General features: G+C 39.6%; 1 protein-coding gene across 1 annotated transcript in view; it reads left to right on the top strand.

Moving 5' to 3' along the window:
• LOC122814513 (trimeric autotransporter adhesin AtaA-like) overlaps window positions 1–15,222 on the top strand; it is a 100,777-nt gene extending 85,555 nt beyond the window's left edge. The window contains exon 3 of the mRNA XM_044087087.1: window positions 15,161–15,222. Within this exon, the coding sequence (XP_043943022.1) occupies window positions 15,161–15,222 (62 nt within the window). The remainder of the gene's footprint in view (window positions 1–15,160) is intronic.
• The last annotated feature ends 1,323 nt before the right edge of the window (window positions 15,223–16,545 follow it).

The following is a 16,545-nucleotide window of genomic DNA, read 5'->3' as shown; positions in this document are numbered from 1 at the left end:
TGTTGGTACTATAAGCAAAGACAATATTAATCCACTTATAGTCCACTGGATAGCAAACTGGCTCACTAATAGGACTCACTCAGTCAAAGCGATGGGTTTCTTCTCTCATCAAGAAACATTGCTAACAGTATCCCTCATGTTCCTGTCCCAGGCACCATCTTCTTTGACATCTACATCTACCTCTCTAAGGTTAAATTAAATGTTGAGGGTCTGTGGGTAAAAAAGTTTGCTAATGCATGTAAACTGGGTATACTTATAAAATCCCCTTTGGATACCTACTTCTGCAACGGGACCTGGATCTTAACTATACCTGGCATGTCACTCTTGAGCTGAAACTAAAAAAAAAAAGAAAAGAAAATAGGCAAAGGTAGGAAGACTAGCAAATGTGGGTCTTGTAACAATGTTCTTATATATTGGAGGTGGATTTTATTACCCTAGATAATGTGAGTAAAAGCAGGGTATTTTTTAAGAGGGGCAATTGTCAGACTAAAAGGGTGGTCTATTTGGCCAAGTGCATAGATTGTCCGGCATTTTATGCTGGTAAAACTGATACATTTTTAAGATGCCAGATTTCTGAACATTTATATGATTTTAATAAAAAAGTGAGAATAATGCATTATATAGAGACTTGACTGCAAGCCCTACATGTTTTAAATTTCATTTTGCTATTTTAGATTAGGTCAATATTAACCCTGGGGGGGGGGGGTGAAAATGTTGTTAGAAGAAAAGGAGACTAGGTGGCAGTTTCAATTAAATGCATTCAAGACAGCGGGGATTAATGACCATATATCTATATTACCCATTTTGAAACATAGGTGCCAAGTGGTTAAGTAGAGTTATTGTGTTTTTGATGTTTTTTAAAAAAATCTTTTAAAAAACATTGTTATAAGGTTTTTAGTATGTGTTTAATAGATCTTATATGAATGTTAGTTTTATGGGTCTTTGTGCTTTAATTAATTTGCATTGTTAATTATGGTGTTAATTATAGTAATAATTATTTACTTGATTAATGTGGATGACTATAATAGGATGGGAGAAGGTTTCTGTATTGTTCTGAAAGGTTCACTTTTCTTGTGGACGAAAGCTCTAAATATTTTTTTTTTATTGTGGCAGTCCATTTTTACCAGCTTGTAGCAGTAAACTTGTGTTTCTACATAAAACAAGAAAGAAAAGGAAGAAATGAAGAAAAGAAAGAAGGAAAGAAGGAAAGAAATAGAGAAAGAAAGAAGGAAAGACATAAATAAAGAAAGAAGGAAAGAAGGAAAAGAAAGAGAAAGAAAGAAGGAAGGAAAGAGAGAAAGAAAGAGGGAAAGAAAGAAAGAAGGAAAGAAAGAACAAAAGAAAGAAGGAAAGAAGGAAAAGAAAGATAAAGAGAAAGAAAGAAATAAGGAAGGAAAGAATGAGAGAAAGAAAGAGGAAGGGAAAGAAAGAAAGAAGGAAAGAAAGAACAAAAGAAAGAAAGAAGGAAAAGAAAGAGAAAGAAAGAAATAAGGAAGGAAAGAAAGAGAGAAAGAAAGAGGGAAAGAAAGAAAGAAGGAAAGAAAGAACAAAAGAAACAAGGAAAGAAGGAAAAGAAAGAGAAAGAGAAAGAAACAAATAAGGAAGGAAAGAAAGAGAGAAAGAAAGAGGGAAAGAAAGAAGGAAAGAAAGAACAAAAGAAAGAAAGAAGGAAAGAAAGAGAAAGAGAAAGAAAGAAATAAGGAAGGAAAAAAAAGAGAAAGCAATAAAGAGAGAAAGAAAGAAAGAACAAAAGAAAGAAGGAAAGAGAGAAAGAAAGAAGGAAAGAAAGAAACAAAGAAAGAAAGAAAGAGAGAAAGATGTAAAGAAAGAAGGAAAGAAAACAAAGAAAGAAAGAAAGAGAAAGAAATAAAGAAAGAAAGAGAAAGAAAGAGAGAGAGAGAAAGAAAGAAAGAGAAAGAAAGAAAGAAAGAAGGAAAGAAGGAAGGAAAGAAGGAAAGACAGAAGGAAAGAAAGAAAGAGAAAGAAGGAAGGAAAGAAGGAAAGAAGGAAAGAAAGACAGAAGGAAAGAAAGAAATAAAGAAAAAAGGAAAGAAAGAAATACGGAAAGAAAGAAGGAAAGAAAGAAAGAAAGAAAGAGAGAAGGGAGGAAAGAAAGAAAGAAAGAAAGAAGGAAAGTAAGAAAGAAAGAAAGAAAAAACGAAAGAACGAAAGAAGGAAAGAAAGAAGGAAAGAAAGAAAGAAGGAAGGAAAGAAAGAAAGAAAAAAAGGAAAGAAAGACAGAAAGAAAGAAATAAAGAAAGAAGGAAGGAAAGAAAGAAAGAAAAAAGGAAAGAAAGAAAGAAAGAAGGAAGGAAAGAAATAAAGAAAGAAAGAGAGAACGAAGGAAAGAAAGAAAGAAGGAAAGAAAGAAAGAAGGAAGGAAAGAAAGAAAGAAAGAAGGAAAGAAGGAAAGAAAGAAAGAAAGACAGAAGGAAGGAAAGAAAGAAAGACAGAAGGAAAGAAGGAAGGAAAGAAAGAATGAAAAAGGAAAGAAAGAAAGAAGGAAAGAAAGAAAGAGAAAAGGAAAGAAAGAAAAAGGAAAGAATGAAAGAAAAAGGAAAGAACGAAAGAAAGAAAAGAAAGGAAGGAATGAAAGAAAGAAGGAAAGAAAGAAGGAAAGAAAGAAAAAGAAAGAAAGAGAGAAGGAAGGTAAGAAAGAACGAAGGAAGGAAAGAAGGAAAGAAAGAAAGAAAGAAAGAAGGAAAGAAAGAAAGAAATAAAGAAAAAAGGAAAGAAAGAAGGAAAGAAAGAAGGAAAGAAAGAAAGAAAGAAAGAAAGAGAGAAGAAAGGAAAGAAAGAAAGAAGGAAAGAAAGAAATAAAGAAAGAAGGAAAGAAAGAAGGAAAGAAAGAAAGAAAGAAAGAAAGAGAGGAGGAAGGAAAGAAAGAAAGAAGGAAAGAAAGAAAGAAAGAAAAAAGGAAAGAAAGGCAGAAAGAAAGAAATAAAGAAAGAAGTAAGGAAAGAAAGAAAGAAAAAAGGAAAGAAAGAAAGAAAGAAGGAAAGAAAGAAAGAAAGAAAGAAGGAAGGAAAGAAAGACAGAAGGAAAGAAAGAAGGAAAGAAGGAAGGAAAGAAAGAAGGAAAGAAAGAAAGAGAAGGAAAGAAAGAAAGACAGAAGGAAAGAAGGAAGGAAAGAAGGAAAGAAAGAAAGAAAGAAAGAAAGAAAAAAGGAAAGAAAGAAAGAAAGAAAGAAGGAAAGAAAGAAAGAAGGAAAGAAAGAAAGAAAAAAGAAAGAAAGAAAGGAGGCGGGAAAGAAAGAAAGAAAGAAAGAAAGAATGAAAGAAGGAAGGCAAGAAAGAAAGAAAGAAAGAAGGAAAGAAAGAAGGAAAGAAAGAAAGAGAGAGAGAAGGAAGGAAAGAAAGAAAGAAAGAAGGAAAGAAAGAAAGAAAGAAAAAATGAAAGAAAGAAAGAGAGAAAGAAAGAAAGAAAGAGAGAAGGAAAGAAAGAAAGAAAAAGAAAGAAAGAAAGAAAGAAAGAAAGAAAGAAAGAAAGAAAGAAAGAAAGAAAGAAGGAAATGCATAATAGTCCTCTTTGGTAAAATTGCCTTCCCATTCTCATGCTACCTTTCTGTCCCCCCAGAATATCATCAGTGAGTTCAGCACCTATGCTGACAAAGAGCTTTTATTTGACTATAATATTTCTGATGTGGTGAGGAAGCCCTTCTGTCTCACTCAATTTATATGCCAAGTTGTATCTTCTATGTCCAAACAAGTCCTAGTCTGACTGCACCCCTGACTTAACAGACCCATTCTGGAATACAATTCTTTACTTGAGGTGCACCTATCTAGACACCTAGACTAGCTTGAAAGACTCCAGTATTTTCTGACAAAAAAATCTCTGGTTTGGGCAACATAAAGTATCGTGACAGACTAAAGTCCTTTCTATATGCTCTGTTTTATAAAGGATCTTTCAATTGACCTTTGTTCTTCTCATAGAGCCATACCTCTCAACTGTCCAGAATTTAGCATAATATCCAGATATCATAGAGCCATACATCTCAACTGTCCAGAATTTAGCATAATATCCAGATCTCATAGAGCCATACCTCTCAACTGTCCAGAATTTAGCATAATATCCAGATTTTTTACTGCATACTTTTGGTCTGTTCCTCATAAAATGTGTTTTTAGCAGGTGACTGAGAACTGATGTCAATAAATAATAACAGACATTTGAGTTTCACACTTCCCATCCTTCAGAAAACGCATGCTAATGCATAAGATGCTATTCGGACAATCTTCTAAATTTGTAAGAGCAATATTTAATTTAATATTTATCCCTGATTTTAGGCCTTTGTTCCAACATTATTTGTGGCTTTGTCTAGAATTCCTGCACTAAGAGGTTGAGAGGTATGCATAAGCCTACGTAAGACCTTTGACTGTTTGATCTTCTACACCTTTACAAAGCTAATTGCCAATCCAATACCACCTCTAAAGACAGCAACCTTCATTGCAGAACTCAGCAACACTCACTGGTGTCACAAGTTCCTACCTATGTTATGACTCGTGTTTGGAATAGATTTCCTTTACATATTTAACAAGGTTTAACAAAGCCAATCCCTATCCATATTTAAAACTAGTCCAGGTGATTGGATAGGAATGCACAAATTGAAGTCTGGGGTTTGTGATAATCATTTTCTAACTCAGGGAACATTGATGCATAATAGCTTATGCTTGGGTGTTCATGGCCAGCCTTCACAAATATCCATTAGGCAGTACAATTAGTTTGAACCTTTGAACCTACAAAATGCTCGTAAGTCTTTTCTTTTTCTTTCTGTATTACCATGTTTCACTGTCCAGTTTAGGTATCTTTCATTCAGTGCAATCTATCTTTTTACATTCATTTCTTCAGTCTTATTTTCTCACATTTAATCTACTCTCATTTTTTTGTTTTATCCTTGCATCGATAAATTGTTACTGTTACATAAACTACAATTACTTTAATCTCTTCACTCTAGGGTGTGCAATAATACAGGTATGTGAGATACATTTTTCTTAATATTATTAAGTACTAACATTATTATGTACCCTTTTTAAGATTGCCTAATACTGTTCTGTATTTTGTATACAATACACTTGGTAAGTAAATATAAACATGTATGAGTTTGTAAAATATGTGTTATACTCCGTTGAATATGATTATCTTTTTTTCGTCCTCTGCCGAAAACATAACCACTGTTCAAACAATCTCAAATAAAATCTGCCACTTCACATTAAACTCCCCTCAGAGTGAACATCAGTCATTGCCTCACTCTTTCTAAGGCTAAGTGGTTACCAGTGCAAGCAAGAGCCAGCTTCCTTCTTGGCTGCCTTTATTTCAAAGTACTTCATCAAGACTACCAGTGGTTTGCTGCATTTATGACCTATAACCACAGGAGCCAGGACAGAGATGGCCCATTTCTATAACCACAGGAGCCAAGACAGAGGTGGCACATTTCTATAACCACAGGAGCCAAGACAGAGGTAGCTAATTTCTATAACCACAGGAGCCAAGACAGAGATAGGGCATTTCTATAACCATAAAAGCCAAGACAGAGCTTGCCCATTTCTATAATCACAGGAGGAGCCAAGACAGAGTTGGCCAATTTCTATAACCATAGGAGCCAAGACAGAGGTGGCCCATTTCTATAACCACAGGAGGAGCCAAAACAGAGGTGGCCCATTTCTATAACCACAGGAGGAGCCAAAACAGAGGTGGCCCATTTCTATAACCACAGTAGCCAGTACAGAGGTGGCCCATTTCTATAACCACAGAAGCCAAGACAGAGGTGGTCCATTTCTATAACCACAGGAGGAGCTAAAACAGAGGTGGCCCATTTCTATAACCATAGAAGCCAAGACAGAGGTAGCCCATTTCTATAACCACAGAAGTCAAGACAGAGGTGGCTCATTTCTATAACCACAGGAGCCAAGACAGAGGTGGCCCATTTCTATAACCATATAAGCCAAGACAGAGGTAGCCCATTTCTATAACCACAGGAGCCAAGACAGAGGTGGCCCATTTCTATAACCACAGGAGCCAAGACAGAGGTGGCCCATTTCTATAACCATAGAAGCCAAGTCAGAGGTAGCCCATTTCTATAACCACAGGAGTCAAGACAGAGGTGGCTCATTTCTATAACCACAGGAGCCAATACAGAGGTGGCCCATTTCTATAACCATAAAAGCCAAGAGAGGTAGCCCATTTCTATAACCACAGGAGCCAAGACAGTGTTGGCTCATTTCTATAACCACAGGAGCCAAGACAGAGGTGGCCCATTTCTATAACCACAGGTGCCAAGACAGAGGTGGCCCATTTCTATAACCACAACAGGAGTCAGAACTGAGGTGGCCCATTTCTATAACCATAGAAGCCAAGACAGAGGTAGCTCATTTCTATAACCACAGGAGTCAAGACAGAGGTGGCTCATTTCTATAACCACAGGAGCCAAGACAGAGGTGGCCCATTTCTATAACCATAGAAGCCAAGACATAGGTAGCCCATTTCTATAACCACAGGAGCCAATACAGACGTGGCTTATTTCTATAACCACAGGAGCCAAGACAGAGGTAGCCCATTTCTATAACCACAGGAGCCACTACAGACGTGGCCCATTTCTATAACCATAGAAACCAAGACAGAAGTAGCCCATTTCTATAACCACAGGAGCTAAGACAGAGGTGGCCCATTTCTATCATCATAGGAGCCAAGACAGTGGTAGCCCATTTCTATAACCACAGGAGGAACAAAGATAGAGTTGGCCTATTTCTATAAACATAGAAGCCAAGACAGAGGTATCCCATTTCTATAACCACAGGAGTCAAGACAGAGGTAGCCAATTTCTATAACCACAGAAGCGAAGACAGAGGTGGCTCATTTGTATAACCACAGAAGCCAAGACAGAGTTGGCCCATTTCTATAACCATAGAAGACAAGACAGAGGTAGCCCATTTCTATAACCACAGGAGCCAAGACAGAGGTGGCTCATTTCTATAACCACAGGAGCCAAGACAGAGGTTGCCCATTTCTATAACCATAGAAGCCAAGACAGAGGAAGCCCATTTCTATAACCACAGAAGGAGCCAAGACAGAGGCGGCCCATTTTTATAATCACAGGAGCCAAGAAGGAGGTGGCCCATTTCTACAAACACCTTCTTTCAGGTTACATTGTACAAGATGTAGAGCCTCGGTCCTTGCCCCAAAACTATGGCAGTCACTTCCTCGTGACCCTGCTAACTCACTGACTGCTTAGTTTTCTGACCTCATTTCAAGCACTGTCTAAAAAGCAGCATGAATGCAACAGTCTGAATACAGGGCAGGTCACATAACTCTGCACTACCACAGGGTAGGACTCTCACAAGAGAGTCCCTTTCACCCTCTTTCTACTTGCATACCTATTCTCAACTGTCTGCTGACCTACCAAGTAGATAATATCAAACTATTTTAACAGAACTTCACAGAATCTAATCCCTCACAGACTCAATGGGGGGATTTACTAAATTGCAGATGACATCCTACTTATATATACAACCACCAACTCTTTGCTGGATACCAATGATGAATAATTGACACTCATGCATACTCCCCATCTTCCTCTCCTTCTCCTTTTCTTCTTCTTATTCTACCCCCTTCCCTTTTTTCTTTTTCTTGCTTCTTCCTTTAACAGGTATGTATACCTCAAACAATCACAGCCCTTAAGGCCAAACACCATGCCTGATAAACTAGTAATAGGTGACTCTATAGTCAGACACACTGACATTCCGCTTACCAGGCTGAACAAGGAGAGGGTAACGGTGAGCTGCTTATCGGGTGCCAGGATCCGCCACATAACACACGCACTCAGGTCATGCCAAAGCAATACAAATATGACTCCGTCATTGTCCATGCCGGCATGAATGACCTGAGACGTACCTCCCTGGACTACATGAAAAGAGACATAGAGGATCTGTCTGATTATGTAGCCCAGGCTGGTATGACCCTGACCCTGAGCAGCATCTTGCCCTCACCAAGAATGATGCCACAATACAAAGACAAGATGATCAGCTTTAATAATTGGCTCAAATACTGGTGTCATTCTAGGGGGATCCAATGTCTGTCTGCTTGGGATTAAATGCTGGACAAGCCATGTTGCTTCGCAAGGGATGGCTTGCATCTGTCACCACTGGGCTTCCGGATATTGGCTAAGGCTCTTGCCTCCCCCATAGTGCCTTTTTTAGGCAAGGCTCAAAAGACAAACCCACCTCCGTAGAAAACAAAAATGGAAAAAAATTAAGGGTAATGCTGCTCAACGCCAGAAGTCTAAATCTCAAGATGCAGGCTCTCAAAGCACTCCTCAGTATGGAGAACATCGATGTCTGTGCAGTAACTGAAACCTGGTTCAAGGCTCCTGAGAGCACCCCAGCGCTACCAGGCTATACCTCGTATCATGCTTTTCGGCCGCAAAACTCAGGCCAAACCAAAAATGGAGGGGGAGTGTCCATATTCATCAAGGACACCCACACCTCCAGGTTAGTGGCAACACATGAAGCATCAGAGACCATCCAGGTGCAACTAACCATAGGCAAAACTGCTATACAACTGGTAGCATGTTACAGACCACCCTCCCAATCTCAGGAACCCCACTCAGCCTTCCTGAAGACATTGGAGGATATGAATGTCTCACCAAACACCATCCTATTGGGAGACTTCAACTACCCTAACATAGACTGGGTACATTATTCTAGCCCAAACACCCTAGCCCAAAGGTTCCTGGAATTCATAAATTCAAATGCAATGGAACAGCTAGTCACCTCTCCCACAAGGGGAGATGATATACTAGACTTGATCATCACAAACATAGGGACAAAGTGCTCCACACCAGAAGTATACCCCTTACTAGTGAGATCTGACCACAAACTAAGCACCCTGGATATACATATCCCACCTCCACCCCCAACACAAAAGACTACAGTGAAAAACTTCTCAAAAGCCGACTTTACACTTCTTAAAACTGAGATGGTATCCTTTAAGCCCACTGGGCCAGTGGAAACCACATCCCACAATACAGAATCCTTCACAAATGCTTTCTATGGACATCTCCAAGAATGCATGGAACATGCAATCTCAAATAAAACCAAGACCCTCTCTACCAAGGGCAGGCGTCCTGTTTGGTGGACCCCAGCCATAAACAAATTGTATAACAAAAGAAGGAAGCTACTGCACGACAGAGCAAAATCCCATAAAGAGAAGGCATCTCTGATCAGCACTAGTAGAAAGCTACGTTCTCTTATAAAAACATCCAAGGCCAACTTTGAGAGAAAAATCGCTATGGACACTAAAGATAACCACAAGGCCTTCTTCAGCTATGTTAGAAATCTCATGGAAACCCTCAGATATGTTCAGAGTTAGTTCACAATGACAAAAAATACACTGAACCCACAGATATTGCCAACATTCTGGCAGATAGGTTCAGTGCAAATTTCTCCCCTCCCTCACTCCCAAAAGAAGAAATACTTATCCCAGCTGAATGTAACCTCCCTGTCATCTCAGATGTCCAGGTGAGAACCACCCTCAGCCAAGCTAAAAACACAGCATCAATGGGACCTGACGGTATCCCGGGTTGCGTGCTACATGAACTCCAAGAATAGCTAAACCCGAACATAAAAATGGTATTTAACCTTACCTTACTACAGGATATGTACCTGAACACTGGTGTACAGCAACAGTTGTCCCACTCCACAAAGGAGGCACCTCTACAGACCCTGGTAACTACCGCCCCATAAGCTTAACCAGCCTGGTCTGCAAAGCTATGGAAAGAATCATTATGGAACTTATAAACAGAGACATTGGGGACTTACAGACACTTGATCCCACCCAGTTCGGCTTTGTAAAGGGCAGATCCTGCCTTTTGAACCTGGTTGACTTTTTCGAAACAGTCACTAGAGCCATTAACGAGGGCAAAGCAGTCCATACAGCCTACCTGGACTTGGCTAAAGCTTTCGACACAATACCCCACTCTGGCATCATAGACAAGCTCAACAGCTTAAATGTAAATCCATATGTCACAAGATGGGTGGCAAACTGGCTAAAGGATAGAACCCATAAAGTCAAAATCACTGGAGCCATGTCAGACTCAAAGCCAGTCAAAAGTGGTGTCCCACAGGGCTCTGTCCTGGGACCCCTCTTGTTCGGCATTTATTTCTCAGATGTGAAAGTAAACATGGTAGGGTTGTGGCTGACAAAGTTCGCAGATGACTGCAAACTAGGCGCCATAGTCAATACACCAGCTGACACATACATCCTACAGAAAGGCCTCACTGAAACGGACAACTGGTGCCGGAGTCATGGCCTTAAACTAAATGCCAAAAAATGTATAGTCATCCCCTTTGGGAAAAACAAAGTACCCACAAATTATCACATAGACAGTAACCCACTGAGTATGGAAAAAGTAATCAGAGACCTGGGGACCCAAGTCGATAGTGACCTCTCATTTGACACCCACGTTGCCAAAGTGGTTAGAAGGACTTTCTACCTTGCCCACCTTATCATGAAGGGATTCACATCCAGATCAAAGGAGGTCATTGTACCCCTATACTCCTCCCTTATCAGGCCCATGATTGAGTACAATGCCCCATTTGGTATGTACCTCACCTGGCACTTGCAACAGCTAGAGAGACCCCAAAAGTACCTCACCAAGAGGATCAAGGGTCTCCAACATATGTCATATGCTGCCAGACTAAAGAAACTCCAGCTCTATTCAGTAGCATACCGCCTGCTCAGAGGTGATCTGTGCCTGACAAGGCCATGTCCAATCAGGAATTGATGGACATGCTCCACCTCAAAAAATCCAAATCCATCAGAACCACGAGAGCTAAAGATTTAAACCTCAGCACAAATATGAATAGGACATGCTGGAGGGACAGATTCATAACTCAGAGGCTTCCCATACTCTGGAACAGAATCCCAGTTCATGTTAGGCAGAGCCCCTCACTGACTCTCTTCAAGAGAAATCTTGACGAGTGGATGGGAGATCGTAGGTTTACCCCAGGGGTCATCTCTGTGTCACTATTAGACAGAGGCACAGTAAACTAATTCTATTATGTAAGGGGGTCTTCACTGTGTCACTACTAGACAGAGGCACAGTATTCTAAATCTATTCTGTACACTTTTGTACCATTACATGGGGTGGCGAAAGCCACATCACTATGGCTAGGCTTATAAATGCCCCAGGGCAGATAGCCTAGTGATGTGGATACTCTACAAAAGGGCCTTACAGAAACAGATGCTTGGCATCAGAGCCATGGGCTCAAGCTCAATGCCAAGAAATGTATAGTTATCCCCTTTGGGAAAAAACATGTATCCGTGAATTACCATATAGGTGGCAGTACACTAAACACCGAAAGTTTGATAAGAGACTTAAAGACACAGGTGGACAGTGGTCTCACCTTCGATAACCACATCGCCACAACAGTCAGGAAATCCTTCTATGTGGCACACCTCATCACTAAGGGCTTTTCATCCAGAAAAAAGGAGGTCATTGTCCCACTGTACTCATCCCTCATTAGACCCATTATAGAATACAATGCCCCGTTTGGTATGTACCTCTCAAGACATCTGCAACAACTGGAAAGGCCACAGAAATACCTCACTAAAAGAATCACAGGCCTAAAGCAGATGCCCTATGCTGACAGCCTTAAAAAACTCCAGCTATACTCTGTCACATATCGTCTACTCAGAGGCGAGCTTTGCTTAACATCCATCAAATGGCCATGTCAAATCCAGAGCTGTTGGACATGCTACACTTAAAAAAATTCCAATCCCTCAGAGTCACACGCTCCAGGGATCTAAACCTTGTCATCACAATACACAAAACATGCTGGAGGGATAGGTTCCTGACCCAGAGACTCCCCAGACTCTGGAATAGATTGCCCATACATGTCAAGCAGAGTGCCTCTTTGGTCCTCTTCAAAAGGAACCTTGACGATTGGATGGGAGAAAGGAAATTCACCCTGGGGATCACGTCAGTCGCCCTGCTAGACAGGGGTCCAGGGAAGTAAATAGTGTGGGAAGAAATAGCCAGGGAATTATTATGGCTAGGCTTGTATAGGCCCTAGGGCTGATAGCCTAGTACCAAGCTATGAACCTATGAACCAAACTATGAAACTATAAACACACAGTTGCCTATGTATACCTCTGTGTAAACACACAGTTCCCTACGTATACCTCTATATAAACACACAGTTCCCTATGTATACCTCTATGTAAACACACAGTTCCGTATGTATACCTCTATGTAAACACACAGTTCCCTATGTATACCTCTATGTAAAAACACAGTTCCCTATGTATACCTCTATGTAAATACACAGTTTCCTATGTATACCTCTATGTAAACACACAGTTCCCTATGTATACCTCTTTGTAAACACACAGTTCCCTATGTATACCTCTATGCAAACACACAGTTCCCTATGTATACCTCTATGTAAACACAAAGTTCCCTATGTATACCTCTATGTAAACACACAGTTCCCTATGTATACCTCTGTGTAAACACACAGTTCCCTATGTATACCTCTATGTAAACACACAGTTCCCTATGTATACCGCTATGCAAACACACAGTTCCCTATGTATATCTCTGTGTAAACACACAGTTCCCAATGTATACCTCTATGTAAACACACAGTTCCCTATGTATATCTGTATGTAAACACACAGTTCCCTATGTATACCTCTATGTAAACACACAGTTCCCTATGTATACCTCTATGTAAACACACAGTTCCCTATGAATACCTCTATGTAAACACACATTTCCCTATGTATACCTTATGTAAACACACAGTTCACTGTACTCAGTGTTCTATACATTGACCTCTATGTAAACACACAGTTCCCTATTGATACCTCTATGTAAACCCACAGTTCCCTATGTATACCTCTATGTAAACACACAGTTCCCTGTGTATACCTCTATGTAAATACACAGTTCCTTATAAATGCCTCTATGTAAATACACAGTTGGCTATGTATATCTCTATGTAAACACACAGTTCCCCATGTATACCTCTATGTAAACACACAGTTCTCTATGTATATCTCTATGTAAACACACAGTTCCCTATGTATACCTCTATGTAAACACACAGTTCCCTATGTATACCTCTATTTAAACACACAGTTCCCTATGTATACCTGTATGTAAACACACAGTTCCCTATGTATACCTCTATGTAAACACACAGTTCCCAATGTATATTTCTATGTAAACACACAGTTCCCTGTACTTAGTATTCTATACACTGACCTCTATGTAAACACACAGTTCCCTATGTATACCTCTGTGTAAACACACAGTTCCCTATGTATACCTCTATGTAAACACACATTTCCTATGTATACTTCTATGTAAACACACAGTTCCCCGTGTATACTTCTATGTAAACACACAGTTCCCCATGTATATCTCTATGTAAACACACAGTTCCATATGTATACCTATATGTAAACACACAGTTCCCTATGTATACCTCTATGTAAACTCACAGTTCCCTATGTATACCTCTATGTAAGCACACAGTTCTCTGTGTATACCTCTATGTAACACACATTTCCCTATGTTTACCTCTATGTAAACGCACAGTTCCCTATGTATACCTCTATGTAAACACACAGTTCCCTATGTATACCTCTTTGTAAAGACACAATTCCCCATGTATACCTCTATGTAAGCACAAAGTTCCCTTAGTATACCTCTATGTAAACACACAGTTCCCTATGTATACCTCTATGTAAACACGCCATTCACTGTACTCAGTGTTCTATACATTGACCTGTATGTAAACACACAGTTCCCTATTTATACCTCTATGTAAACACACAGTTTCCTTTATTCAATCATTTTATATGGCAAGTTCACAGATTTGTACTAGGCTAACTGCCCTTAAGGGGCAGTTTAAGTCCAGCCAGTTATCCCATGTGAGAATTAAACCCTGCACCTTGTGTCTGTAAGGTAAGCACCTTAACCATTATGCTAACTTCCTATTCTTTTCTTTTTGTTACTGTTCATGTAACCCAAGCTGAGCATGCAATCGATAATTTCTAATCAGTGTCCTACCCCAGTAAACCACTATAAATAAATAAAATAAATGTATTCTTGTCCTATTTGCTGGACTGAAAACTGGCTATCAGACTGAACACATTTGGGAAGAGGATGGTAAACGCTGTACCAGCTGACGTGTCCACTGGATTCCCAGGGCTGCATATGCAACCCATTAGTTTTTAGCACCTTCTTTTTGACATACAAGTATAAAAGAATTTGGCTTACAAAGTTTGTAGATGATGGATATTAAATATTGCTTTCTTCTTCTAGTAATCTTGATTTCCCAGACAGATTTTGACCCATAGTACAAATGGTGCAAAGATTATAGTTTGGCACTAAATATAGATACATGTAGTGCTGTCATCTGTGGAAGTGAATGGTCCTAGTCACTTACACCATAGTACCACTAAAGACAGTCTTTGTTATAAAAGGACATGATACCATTATATATGATGGTCTTTTCTGTGAGCAGCAGGTTGCCACAACAGGTAGATGTGCTTTTGGTGTAGCTCACATGATATTAAAATGATATGTCATTCTAGGGAGGTCAGTATCTCTCATACGCCTCATTGTAGAATCAGCCCATGTGCATGCTTTCCTGAAGAAACACCAGATTAAGCTAGACAGGACACAGAGAACTGAAGGCATAGCAATGTGTGTTGCCCCAGATAGACTAAAGGATGTCCCTATTCTCAGTTTCGTATCACTACATGATTGGGGATCTTCACCTTGTTTTCTCGTCCACAAAAGGCCCTCCCCTCTTTGAGAATCTCTGTTTGGAATGCACTAGCAGGAGGGTAACACATATATTAATGGAGGCAGCCAGCCACCTTACAGTTTCCATAAACAAAAGCGGAAAAAAAAAAAAAAACGACAATAGGTTTATTACCCAGATTCTCCCTCACCTAAAACACTCCTCACTTTGAAATAGCACAGGCAAATACATGCCAGTGCAGGACAGAAACAATCAAGCTTCTTAAAAGCCAGTAAGTAGGTCTTAAGTTTGTCGCAGAGCTTTATGCAATAAGTAGAAGAAAGTTAGACATCTTCTTCTAAAGTATTAGGACAGTTGAATTTTATTTTTTTCTTTTTCTTTTTCCACAGAACTCAACTGCCCAAATCAGGTCAGTGTTGTGAAACAGTGGCAGGTGGAAACCCCAAGTTAACAGAAATTACTGAACAATATAGCATATCAGACTAGTGGGTGGCACACGTCAGCCACACAGGTCTGTCATATTATGAGTGGTGGTAGTTCTGGGGGGCAAGGAACACCGTGGTCTTCAACAAGCACAAAACACAGTCTGGTAAAAAAGCAAAACATTCAAAAATAAGTTAAGGCAGTGCTTCTATTTGGCATGTTTTTCTATTCTCAGAAGAACAATGAGCTTTACAAAACAGCAAGTGCTGACCGATGCAGAAAGAGCTCCATCTGACTCATGGCTGTGTGTTTCTAAAGTGGTTTTAAACAAATGCAAATCATCGCTGCTGAGAGGCATTCATGGCACACTGCTCCCAACCCTGCCCTGCACTGTTCAGATATTCACCAGCTGCTGCTTTTTAGCAGATGGGCCAAAAAAAAACATGTGCATTAAGCATCCTGCCAACTTCTCTTGCAGAAGCTCTGTTGTAGCCTTGTTAGTCAGCAATGGAACACAGGGGATTTAAAAAGTGATGCATGTTACACCTTTAATGGGCTAATGAATTAGCAAAACTGTTTATCTGACTAGATATCTGTTTTTTATCTCCCAGAACTGAAAAAAGGGAATTACCTCCTGAAAGACAACTGATCTTCTTAGAACATTAAATAATATAACCTAGAAAATCCTACTTCCCTCTCTTATTTTGCTGACTTAACTTTAACACCCACTGTACTTAGAGAAAGACATTCTCTTCTATTTCCTGCTGTGCAAGTGTCCTTTTCAACAATAGACACACACCAACTCCTCCCCTTTACCTGAGGGGGAACACCGCCCCTTATTTCCACTCTTAAAAGAAGTTTCCTTGATTGTTTTTTGTTGGGATAACACTGACAGATGTTCAGAGACTCACTGAGTGGGGGAGGTGCATTTCTGCAATAGTTAAGCAGTACATTTGCAGAGGAGGGTACAGTAAGCATTTTGCACAGTTAATAATTAATGGGAGTAAACGTTATGTGGGCTTTCATTTTTAAATGTATATAAGCATGCAGAGATCAAGATGAAAGGAAATGATTTTGCATCTGTAATGAATAATTGGCTCTCATATCAAAGTTTCTTTGTTTTTCTTCATCTTTTTTTAAATCTGACCACAGCACATTTATTTATTTATTTATTTATTTATTTATTTAACTATTTATGTTCTAAGTGTAAACAACATTTGAAAGATAAGGAAAGAATCTGGCCAATCCTTCCACTATGCAGATAATTTTTGCTCAAATTTCCAAACCAAATGAGAAAAAAGAAAACTGGACACAAAGACTCAGACACTTTTTTCCACATGTGGCAGTCTGG

This window comes from Protopterus annectens, chromosome 10.part0 (assembly GCF_019279795.1).
Source record: "Protopterus annectens isolate FY-2018-M chromosome 10.part0, PAN1.0, whole genome shotgun sequence".
NCBI classification, from domain to species: Eukaryota; Metazoa; Chordata; order Ceratodontiformes; family Protopteridae; genus Protopterus; species Protopterus annectens.
The sequence above is the reverse complement of the archived record's forward strand: the minus strand, read 5'-3'. Positions and strand labels throughout refer to the sequence as shown.